Raw genomic sequence first — 11985 nt, forward strand, 5'->3', positions numbered from 1 at the left:
CTGCCAATTCATACGAAATATTTCCTCTATTTGAGAACATAACAATCGCGTACTCAATCAAATGATTTCAATAAGAGCAGTACTGATGGACTGTTCTGGCAACATTTTGCCAATCAAAAAGGAAGGAAGGGTGGAAAAGACACGCAGGGCCCTTCATATTTTACAGAGCAGGGGAAGAAACTGTCTTAGATAATATGTGTATAACAAACAACGTGGAGGAGAGGGCCACTGGTTTACTTAATTATGTTACAGCAAGGCAACAAAGAAGTTTACTTTTGCTTACGCGGTTCCTACAATGTAGAATGAAGACACTGCACTAACACTGCTTCGTTAATGTTGTAATAATTTCAGAGCTTGCATTTTTAGTGCAATAACATCTGAATTTAATGTGTTTCCGCACTATGCGATCACAACCAGATCACCCAGGATGCATGTTAATGCCAGGTGTAAGTCACAGAGATGAAGCATAAGGGAGAAGAGAAAAAAAGATAGATTAGAGTGGGGTAGGGAATTAACTTTTTAAAATGTGAACATCTATCAGCCACTGGCAAATAAATCTTAAAATTCCCCAGCCGCTCAACAGTAAATTGTTATTTTGTGTCTGAAATCAACCAGCTGGGACTCATTTCCCACCCTGGATTAGAGTGACAGAACGAAAAGAGAGGAAATAAGAGAGTCCGGTACCGCTGGCGGGCTGCAGTTCTTGTCGCTGTAGGTGAAGAGCTCATAGAGGACGACGCCAAAACTCCACACATCTGACGCCACAGAGAACTTGTTCGCCGTCAGTGACTCTGGAGCGTACCTAGAAAAAACACCATGACACAGTCTTACATACATTGCAATAAACACGCATTGATAAATACATCATGTAAATCAGTGAATACTGTAATACCAGCAGACAGGTATGGAGTTACACTTAGGAACCTGGATGAACAGAGACAGAATCTGAATTTTATATCTATGTGACCCATACAATATTTTTTAAGCTCACAATTTAAGCTTCACCAAAGGGTAAACAAGCAATATTTTCTGCGTCTGTAGAAAAATCAGACATTTCATACAGTGACAATCCTTGATTGTTTGTCGACTACAGACATGAAAAAAACAGATCCACACACCATAGCTCCCATACAGACTTAGTGTACTGCTTAGAAAATGGAAAGGAGGTAGAAGAATGCAGGAAGGCTTTTTTGAGAGTTATTGGATGTTAAAGTAAGTCTATAAAAGGAGCTATGGTTTATTTTTTCATGTCTGTGCTACTTTTTTTGATCCAGCACCCTTAATCATTTCTTAGGATGTGCATGTTATCATGTTTGGTTGTTTCACAGTTTGTCAACTGACAAAAATATGATAGTTTCATTTCTCAGAAACCTTTTGGTCAGCAGTTATGAAGAACAGGAAGTGTGTGTTCTCACCAAAAAATGGGACTTTCTCCCGGCTCCCTGACGGTGTAGTACTCTTTGTCTTGTGGCAGGACTTTGGTCAAGCCAAAATCTCCTATCTTCACCCTCATCTCGCTCTCCACCAAGATGTTCCTAGTGGCCAGGTCTCTGTGGATGTACCGCTTAATGCCAAGGTACTCCATACCCTTAAAGAAAAGGTACACACACACACACACACACACACACACACACACACACACACACTCACACAGTTAAATCATGCACAATTGAGTGAATCATCCATGTGCCTCATGTCACTACTCTTCACTCTCAGACCGAATCAGATAAGTCTGTTTTTCAATTATTGTTCTTATAGCATTCCAGTTTTGTTGGACACAGAACAGTGAAGAGAGACAGGAAAAATGGTCCCTGGCCAGATTCAAACCCATACAGCAGGACATCAGAACTACAACGTATGTATAAAGCCTGGGTCACACTACATGCTTTTAACACCAATTATAAAGCCTGATTAAAATCTGGATTGGTCAACGGGGGCTCTTGGGCCAGACAATCCTTTAGTGTGAATGAGTTGAAAACTGTCAGCTGACCGTTTGCCCTGTTACACTTCTATGTTACCTTGCAAATCTGCGAGGCATAGTGCAGCAGTTTCTTAGAATCAAAGCGGTCCTTGTTTTTCATGAGATAATCTCTCAGACTGCCGTAGGGGAGATACTCCATGATTAGCCGTAGGTTCTTTCGCCCTGCAGAAGGAGCAAAAAAGAGTAATGTCAGGGCTAGTAAGATACAATATATATGAACAAATATGTAGCAGGTGAGGACTGTGGGTGATTATGGAGCAGGAGAGGAGGGGAGCACAGGATTCTTATTTCTTTGTTAGCTTTTATATTTTAATGTTTTGTCATGAACTGAGTTGAGTGATATAAATATAATAGGTTTAAACAAACGAAAACATAATATAATCATAAAATCACAATAAATTGTGACTCATACCAGCGCTGTAGCAAACTCCCTTGTATTTGACAATGTTTTCATGCTGGAGGGATTTGAGGATCTCGATTTCCCGCTCAAAGTCTCTCAGGTGCTCTGCTGTGCTGTGCTGTAGTTTCTTCACCGCGACCACCTCTCCTGTGCTGTCCTGCAGGGGGTCATACCTGCACATCTCCACACTGCCAAAGTTTCCCTGTGATGGTAGGTGAGGGAGGAAGTAGAGACAAGACACATATATACATAGAGTGACAGAGAAATACAGAGAGACAGAGCAGAGAGGAAAGATAAAAAGATAAAACTGATGAGAAAGAGTGCAAAATGCAAATATATATGCACAACCACAGACATGATCTAGATAATGTGAAAGAGAAAGTGAGACAAATAGAAAATCCTAGAGATAATGATAGCTGAAAATGTTATCACTGCAGTGGCAAGACTATCAGCACAGTGGAGTAACTGAGAGCTACCTTATATTATTAACAATACTTACTTAACATGGAACAAAAAAGTGTTTTACTGACCTCAGTTTTACTTTTGTTGGAAAAATCTACCTTTAGGACAAATCTATCTTTAGGACATTACACTAAACATGTGACTGCACCAATTTCTCCATGACTTTTTAAAGTAAAACATGTCGCTTTTATTTCTAGTGCAAGTGTGCATGTGAGTTGCATGTCTGTGTCTCACCTTGCCCAGCTGCTTGAGAAAGATGAGGTGCCTCTCCTCAAACTGGGCAGGCTCCTGACTCTCCGAGGCCCATGGGAAGCCAAAGCCTCGTGTCCTGTTAGGCACCATGTCACTCTCCACCAGCAGCTCATAGTCTGTCACACAACAGCATGCAAAAATCAATATACATGGACATGATGGTAAAAAACAAAAGAGCAGGAAAAAAAATGTCTCGTGATCTCATAATCTCTCTTCATTTGTTAATAGGAAATGCATCTGTCTTCCTACCTGGTGTGAAGAGACTGTTGAGATCTCTGATTACTGCTCTGAAGGAGGGGCGATGTGATGGTTCATAGTCCATACAGCTGTTAATCAGATTGGCCAGCTCAGTCCATTTAGGAGCGGGCAGCTGGTGTCTGTCCTCATAGAACAAGTTCTTCTGTAAAAGGAAAGAGCAAATTAACACCACATTTTCAAACTGAACCGGCATGCTACCATACTGGGTCAATCTCTCTGTTTGAACGCATCCGTTTTTATTATTTTGTGCTCTTTCTGTGACCTTTGTGGTGTCCAAGGTGCTGAGTGGTTTGTCTCCCCCACTGCAGATCTCCCACAGGGTCGTCCCAAAGCCCCACTTGTCTGTGGCCTGGCTGAGGTTGTGGGGGTCTTCAATGCACTCAGGAGGCACCCATGGGATCCGCTCCAGCAGAACTAAGGGATGCATACAGAAAGAGAAGCATAGACAGAAGGGAGAAGACAGGAAGAGAGGAGATGAAGTAAGGGATGGTGGGATAAAATTAGAAATGAGGGGTGAGGTGAAAAGGAAAAACAAATGAGTCATCAGCAAGCTGTAATGTCTGCCCAGGTGATGAGGGTTCATTGATTTATTTGGTTTTGATTAATTTAGCCACAGGTTCCAAAATTACAACCTGTGAGTACCAAATGGCAGTAAATTTGTCTTTGGCACAAAAACCAACAAGGGTTGCCTGCTGCACTTGCCAGCAACTTTTTCAGACATCATCTTCTAATCATTCATTCATTCATCTTCTAAACCGCTTATCCTCACTAGGGTCGTGGGGGGTGCTGGAGCCAATCCCAGCGCTCATAGGGCGAAGGCAAGGAAACTTTTTCAGACAATAAAATAGAAATTTCTTGGTTATATACAGTCTGTGGTCTTGGTGCTGTTTTGTCTACACTGACAACTGTAGACTCTCAGAACACGAGCCAATCAAAGTAAAGCAACAAGTCTGTATCAAACAGACTTGTGATCGGCTGGCTGTCCCCCTGACTGTATACTGTATAAAGCAGCACTGTCTAAACTTCTGCAGCCTTTTCCTGCTGTTCTTCCACTGACTGGGTTGTTAACTAGTTTAATGTTAGTTGATTATTTGCACGCCGCAACAAATTGTACATGCAAGGCCACTAACAAGACGGGAGTTAGACAAAAAACATCCAGTATGAGAGAAAGTTTTAAATTAAAACTCTGAACCTACTCACACAGTTCTATACTTTTTACCACTGATAACAGGTAGGATGGAGTATTTCTATTAAAAATACATATGAATGAATTTGTTAAAAATTAGTCTTGACAGGGTAAATGCACCTATCCTTAGCGGGTGAGCCAAATTCAGTTCCTGACACTAGGTGGCAGGACTAATCTATATCAATCAGAAAAGTGTCTTTTACTCATGAGTCTCACCATCTTTGGGCAGGACGGTGATGCTGATGCCAGGGTCGCTGAGCTTGATGAAGGGCAGGCTGCCCGTCTTCCGATCCTCCTCTCTGATCAGGAGAACATTCTTGGCACAAACATTTCCATGAGTGAGGTTCTTATCCTCCTGTGTACACACATGGCAGGGAACACATAAACAAATGACCTCAGGAACGGCAAGTCACCTGCAGTGACTAAGTCCTATATTTTAGCCACTACTGGCTGCTAGACACCGTACTCAGAAAAATGATATTCAATCTTTACCAATACTTTATACTATAATGCATGTCCTTTTTCACCAGTGTCCATCACTTTCAAAAAGTTCTCAACACAAAGTTAGGACAAATGCAGCTATACAATGTTGTCCGAGCACAGTCAAAACCTGTCTGCTTCCTTCCAACTGCAAAACCTGTCACTACTGGCAGGAACTGAAATGTCCTGTGGCCAGTCACGGCCTTCACCATACACCACCTAGTGCTCAGAGGAATATTACACTAAAACACAAATTAAATACTTGGCACCTGCATCACTAGAATGTGAGAGCTGAGTTTTGGTTGAAGGCAGAAGCAACAATTGCAGCATGATGAAAAAACCTTTTGTATCCACACTATTTTTATTATTTGCGTAATTATTTAATAGTTATTAATAAGGATATCCATTCGTTTGATTTGTATTGCTTGAGTTTTTGAAGTCAGCATGGAATTCAGTCACAGAGCTAATCACTGTTTTTTATATTCCATTCTATTGATGGCTCATTTCTTTTGGTTATTTACCAGCTTAATTTAAATCACTTCCTCATGTTTATGTGTGTTTGGACTGGTACTTTTCTAACTTTCCAACCTCCTGATGTGTCCCTACCACTTTTCAAAGTAAACCTACACCCTTAAAGCCAGGTGTTTTCAAACTTTGTCATATTCTAGACTGCCAAGTTGACTTTTATTAAGCCACTGACCCACATTTTGAAGCAATGCTGTCCAAAAGACCCTGATATGAAAAGATATTTTGGTTTGAGTTAATAATTTGTACAGATGTCATTCTTGAAAAAATGTTAAAATAAGCACATTTTTTTCATATAGTAGTGATTTCTAGTGCATAAAAATAAAGTGAAATTAAACTACTCTACTTTGGGAGCCTCTAAAGGACCCCTGGCTGTCGTGTATACATGTCATCGCAGTCTACATGAAATCTGCTGTCGGTGGTATGGGCGAGTGTGTAATGTGAAGACTACGCATCAGTAGACTTACCAAGTAGTGCATCGCCCAGGCCAGCTGCTTGGCCACTTCGAGTTTCCAGGTGATGTTGACACAGCTCTTGTTCTTTTTCAGGTAGGTGTCCAGCGAACCAAATTTGCCATACTCCTGCACCATTATGTCTGACAAGTAGACAGGTATTTAATTTTTTGAACCATTACTCATAAAGACTGGATTACAACAAGGATAAATTTTTCAAACAAGACTGGCAAACAAAACTCCCCATGCACAGCCAGTATTTGTAATCAGGTGCTAGTCGGCTGCATGAAGATCCCAGTGAAGAGACAAATTAAAATCTATGATGGCTGGTCAAGTGATCGATATGTATTTATCACACCTGTGAGCGGGCGAAACACGTTGTTCACTCCTTTTACAGTGAAGTTATTTCAGTGTGCGGTGGTTAATTAAGATTAAATCTTGCATCAACTTTGAAAACTGGTTTAAAATGAGGAAAGACTCAATTTAAACCTGTCTTTAAGTCTAAGTTAAAGTATTTGGCCATATTGCTGCGTTTAATTGGCCGAGACATTTTTCTCAAAAGAAATAGGAGCTACTCTGCTGAGCCATTATGAGGTGCCTAATTATCTACTTTTCAGCCAGCTAGCAAACAATAAAGGAATTCACAGTAACCTAAAGCATCCCCTCCCCCCCAACAGAGCTCTTATATGTTTGGATTTACTAATTTCAAGCCAAATTTTGCAAATCTCTGATGACAACTAATCTCAAGATTAAAACAGCCATGAGAACCTGCTACAGAAACCAGTTTGACTCAACTAGTTTGTGGTTCAGTGTATTTCCTTTGGTTTAGTCATGGCCACTTTGTCAGCAGTTAGAAAGAGAAGTTGTTGAGGCAGTGGAGAGCACTTTCCCCACCAATGTATTGCCCCATATGTTTGCGCATTAGGAGGAAGAAGAGGTGAATCTCTTATATCTTCTTAACTATTAAGCTGCACGACAACATGCATTCCATTATCGGAAGAAGAATGGCAAACCCTTTGCTGACCCTTTGCAAACCCTTTCCAAACCTTTAGTTACTCTGTGCTTGGATCTTGTACCCAGAAAACACACACACACACACACACACACACACACACACACACACACACACATTGCTCTAAGGGGCATGGGGAATAACAGGCAGAGCAAGTGTCAAGACTGCGGTTCCCAAACAGTGACTTGTTTTTCTGAAAATATCCAGTCACTCAGGGTGGAGCAGACAGCACATCAGCAACCTTATTTCCCCTTCATTTATGCTTCCTGTTTTCATCATATGTCTACAAAGCTGTTTTTCTGTGTGAGAACTCACCTTCTTCCTCTCCTGATGGGTCATTGTCCCCCCCCACCCCCCACCCACCGTATTGATCCTCTTGAACAACCAGGTCATGCTCTCCCTCTGCACCTCTGTTTATTAAGGCATTCTGTCTTGTCTACACCACACTGTCCCTCTCATCTAAACACAAGCTGTTAAACTATCACTAGTTGTGTGTGTCTGTCTCTTTTTTTCTCACTTTTTATCCCTTCATAATGATGTCTTCCTTTGTGACCATCACTGGCGAGTCTACAGGACCAAAGTCCATTTAAAAAAAATTTTAACTGAAAAATGTTCAAGTCATAAACATTTTGACAGTGTCCTAAAATCCAAGTGTAATGTACATGCTTTTGGAAAAACAAATCATTTTTATGTTGATATTCATCTGTGCAAGGAAATTGGCCACTACTTCAAACAGGCTTTTGAATTGATTTCGCAGTGTATCAATTTCATAGAGTGCTTCTGTTATAAAACACTGCCACACACTGAGAGCCATGAATTGCAATTGTACAGTAAAAGCATCAACACCACAATGGGGTCATTTCAATACGGAGGGCGGCCGGGTCACAGGTTGAACACAGGATCTTATGAGAATTTTTGTGTGTGTGTGTGTGTGTGTGGGGGGGGGCGGGGGGTTGAATACTTACTCTCCTCACCACAAACACACACGCCGTAGTTGAGGAGCAAATGCTTGTGGGAGAGCTGGCTCATCATACTGGCTGCTTCAAAGAATGACTGTTCACAGAAAAAAAGAGAAAACAGGGAAGATGAGAATATATCAATTCCAGAAGTAATTAAAGATAATTTGAGGTCATGTCACAATCACCGATAAAGAAAGACAGAAAGAAAGGAAGGAAGGAAGTCGAAAAGCCAACCTCCGAGTAGTTGCGGTGAGCTTTGTCCAAGATCTTGACTATGACGTCTATCTGATGCATCTCTCCATAGTCTCCCAGCTCCTGCCTCACTCCGCAGAAGATCTTGGTGAACGTCCCCTGGCCCAAACTCTCTTTCTAATAGGAACAGTAAAATTCAGGAGATTAATCCTGTGTTACAAGCTCACTTTTTAAAAATGTTAAAAGATATAAACTTGGTGACACATGGTGAACTTCAGGCAGCAGCTACAGACTCTTTTAAAATCATAAAACAGTGTGAAAACAGAGAGTATTTGATATTAAATGATTTAAGTATTTATAGAAGTGCCATGCAGTCGCAAACATGAGCACACTGGGGAGAGGGTGTGATGTGATGACGGACAAAACTCTGGCCTACATTCAGATTTGAAGTCATGCATTGTATTGTTAGCATGGTTGTGCAAGTAAATGTGCTCTGACCAATACAGACTCTACAGGGGTGTGCACTAGAGATTCAATGATATGTGGTTTTACAATAAATCGTAATAAAATACTGAAGAGATAGTTGCACCATTTCCAAATTTTTCTATCATGCTAATGTTTTTAGATTAACAGGTTTTTAATCCGTTTTTTGGCAGCATGTACTATCAATTATCACCAAAACTCAGCACCAACCAGTCGATTCTTACACTGCTTTTAAGTCTAACTTGTCTAACAGTTAAATTTAAATGTAAATCTCTCAGTTAATACTGCCGGCTTCCAGTTGGAGAAATACTTTTGGTATGTCTTTTCAAGAGGACCCATCTGTACTTGTGTTGTGTATTTCACATGTTAACATGTCATTGGTTCCGTTTATTATGTGATTTTCAATATGATGAAATTAGTTCAATGTGTACTAGTACTTGTAACATTATCCTGCCTCCATTCAGCAGGACAGACTGTCACTGAGCCAGCTAAACCCTATTTGATTTGATTGTATACATTTTTCATTACACTTACAGGGTATGCAAAGTATTTTTTTGCTTATATTCTTGCTATTGAGATATTTTAGTTTAGTTGTTGTGTTTACTTTTCTAGAGATACATATTTATCTCTTCTAGTGTTGATGGGTATATTTTGTGTATTGGTGTTCCTGTGGATGGAGACAGTTATTGTTTTTTTAAGGTGTTTTAGTCAGTTAAACACTGAGTGGCACATGTGGTTTTCCTGTGACAGACGTAAGGTGCCGCATCACATTCAGATGTTTCCACAGAGACTTTAGCAGTGTTACATAACAGTAAATAAGGTGAGACTGAAACTGAACGGCCAGCGCTAAAGAACAGAGGTGAATTGAGGACATGTTTGCATACATCTCACACATGGACTTACACATGGACTCTCACTCTCACACACACACACACACACACACACACACAGAGCTAAAGAAGGGTATCTTACGATGACAAGGTCCTCTTTCCGGATCTTGTGGAAGACCATCTGGCTGATGTTTTGTTTCTGGAGTGAGGGAGAGAGAGGAAGCTCCGCCCCTTGGTTATTCCTGCACACCAGCAGGTTGGACTTTTCTAAAGAAAAACCAAATGGTACGGAAGGATTAAGACACATTATACCCAAGCAGTGTTGGGTTACTCTGTCAACATTTTGTTTACTGCAAAAGGTTTACTGCACTGGTGCCAGACAACATGATGTAATAGCCTTCTGTACATTTTGCATGAGAATGAGGAACGTGAGGTAAATTTCAAGACTTTCCCTCATATACTTCCCTTATTCAGATCTAGACAAGCGTTTTTTAGTTGACAGTCTATACACTAAGCGGCACTTTATTAGGTCCACCTGTACAATATAATGCCGTTCAATGCAACAGCTCTGCCATAAATTCTACTTTTTAATAAAGTTTGTAATGTTCAGTTATTGTTAACCATGTGGAGAATGTATTTAATTATATGTTTATTATTGAGGTTGTAGTTTGCAGAGGTCTTGTACTGGACTACATTATACTGAGAGGTGTTTCTAATTTTTTTGTCCTCACAATTTATATAAATGAGGGGGGCAAAATATTGGAAACACCTCTCAATAAAATGCAGTCTAGTACAATAGCACCACTAACTATGAGCTCAGTGCCAAACATAGAACTGAATGAACACCTCTGTTACTGTGACAAAAAGAAAACCTGAGCATTACAGGCATCATATAAGTAAACTTGATGGCAGAACAGTTGTACTGGACTGTATTAGATTGTACAGGTGGACCTGATAAAGTACCCACTGAGTGTAAATTAGTCGCATCATCAAAACATACGAGAAATGATCTTTAAAAAAATACTGAAACAAATGTAAAAACTGCACACACAATTATCATAAAATGCACTCAAATGATCAGTTCTATGAATCATCAACTAATGGTTCATACAAATGGCAGAAAATGTTTTACAGAGGAAAAATACTGCTCTCATCCATACATACTGTAGAATGCAGCAATGGTATTTGCATAATAATACAGAATTACTGCAGAATTATGAAAGAACTACTGGTGACATCCTTACTTTAGAAAGGCGTAATGATTACAATTTTGATAATCCTAAAACTGTTAATATGAAATAACTATGCTATATTGGAAAACACCTGATGTATTTATCTAGTTGTATTATTTGCTTAAGTGCTAGTTTCCTTCTATATCTATTCACTTGTGTATGTGTTTGTGTATGCACAGAAATGCGGTTATGTTTTGCATGTGAGCTCTGACCTTTGGCACTGGGTGGGCAGCACTTGGTGAACTGGAATGTGTATCCATCGGTGCGGAGCGCCTCCTTTTGGTAGCGGTGAAGAAGCTCCTTTAGCGAACCAAAGGTCTTCTTGGCACCACTCAGGATGTACTCTCCTGACTCCGTCTTCACGATCTGACAGTGCTTATAGTCCACCATAGATTCATACTGAAAATCCAAGAAAAACAATCATGCTATGTGCTTCAACAGTGTTGTCTTACACCGTTTATCAGCAGTACACAATCAATTACATTCTGGTGAAACAGCCTGCAATAGAATTATATGCTTTTATTTTATGTCTTATACTTTTTATAACTGGTTCGATTTTGGTGACAAGACTGGTGAAACATAATTCCTCGTAGCATTTCAAACATTTGGACCAAAAATATGTGTTTTTAAATTCTTCTAATAGCTACAGTGCAGGCTAACACATATTTGTCATCTGAAATCAAAGTAATGAGGAAATAAGAAACCTGCCAAGTTTTAAAACTTTCCTTGTTCTGCAGCTTGTCTTGGCCAGGACACATCTATGACAGAAACTTTTAATCTCAATGCAGTATTGCCTGGTTAAGTATTTTATACAAAGGACACTCCCAAATGAGTCAGTCGCTCTCAGTCAGCACACTTAATACAATAGCTACATGACCTTTTAAAAACTGCACCCTCTATTCATTCCTAATTCCCTCTGCATCAGCTGGCACAATTATGAAAATATTTTCAGTCAATTCATTGTCATGCGTTCACTTGAAATCACAAGAACACCCCTGCTGTGCCCTCGCTATGCAGTTATGTTGTATTTTGTCTTTTGTGTCAAACCATACTTAGATATCAGATATCACATCTCAGCCAGTGTTTATATGTTTCCAATCCCTTTAACCCTGGTGTATAAAGCAGTTTTACAATGGAGTGCATTCATCAAGAACACAACATTTCACTGCATATTACTGTAGCTACGTCTGTCAAATCCAAGGTTATTGCTCCCTCTAGTGGTTGATATCATGGGCAATAATTTAGAAGTTTTGGTGTAGTTTGACAGCCCATTCCTCACAA

At 40.0% G+C, this 11985-nt stretch overlaps 1 protein-coding gene across 2 annotated transcripts in view; it reads right to left on the reverse strand.

Moving 5' to 3' along the window:
* jak2a (Janus kinase 2a) overlaps positions 1-11985 on the reverse strand; it is a 45025-nt gene that overhangs the window by 3190 nt on the left and 29850 nt on the right. For both annotated transcript variants that reach the window (XM_030064792.1, XM_030064791.1), the window contains exons 10-22: positions 10917-11103; positions 9615-9739; positions 8202-8336; positions 7974-8061; positions 6012-6139; positions 4756-4894; positions 3616-3767; positions 3345-3495; positions 3078-3211; positions 2394-2583; positions 2019-2143; positions 1416-1588; positions 685-802 (exon numbers count right to left, since the gene is read on the reverse strand). In XM_030064792.1, coding sequence (XP_029920652.1) covers positions 685-802; positions 1416-1588; positions 2019-2143; positions 2394-2583; positions 3078-3211; positions 3345-3495; positions 3616-3767; positions 4756-4894; positions 6012-6139; positions 7974-8061; positions 8202-8336; positions 9615-9739; positions 10917-11103 — 1845 coding nt within the window. The remainder of the gene's footprint in view (positions 1-684; positions 803-1415; positions 1589-2018; positions 2144-2393; positions 2584-3077; positions 3212-3344; positions 3496-3615; positions 3768-4755; positions 4895-6011; positions 6140-7973; positions 8062-8201; positions 8337-9614; positions 9740-10916; positions 11104-11985) is intronic.

The sequence above is a fragment of the Myripristis murdjan genome, chromosome 12, assembly GCF_902150065.1.
Source record: "Myripristis murdjan chromosome 12, fMyrMur1.1, whole genome shotgun sequence".
NCBI lineage: Eukaryota > Metazoa > Chordata > Actinopteri > Holocentriformes > Holocentridae > Myripristis > Myripristis murdjan.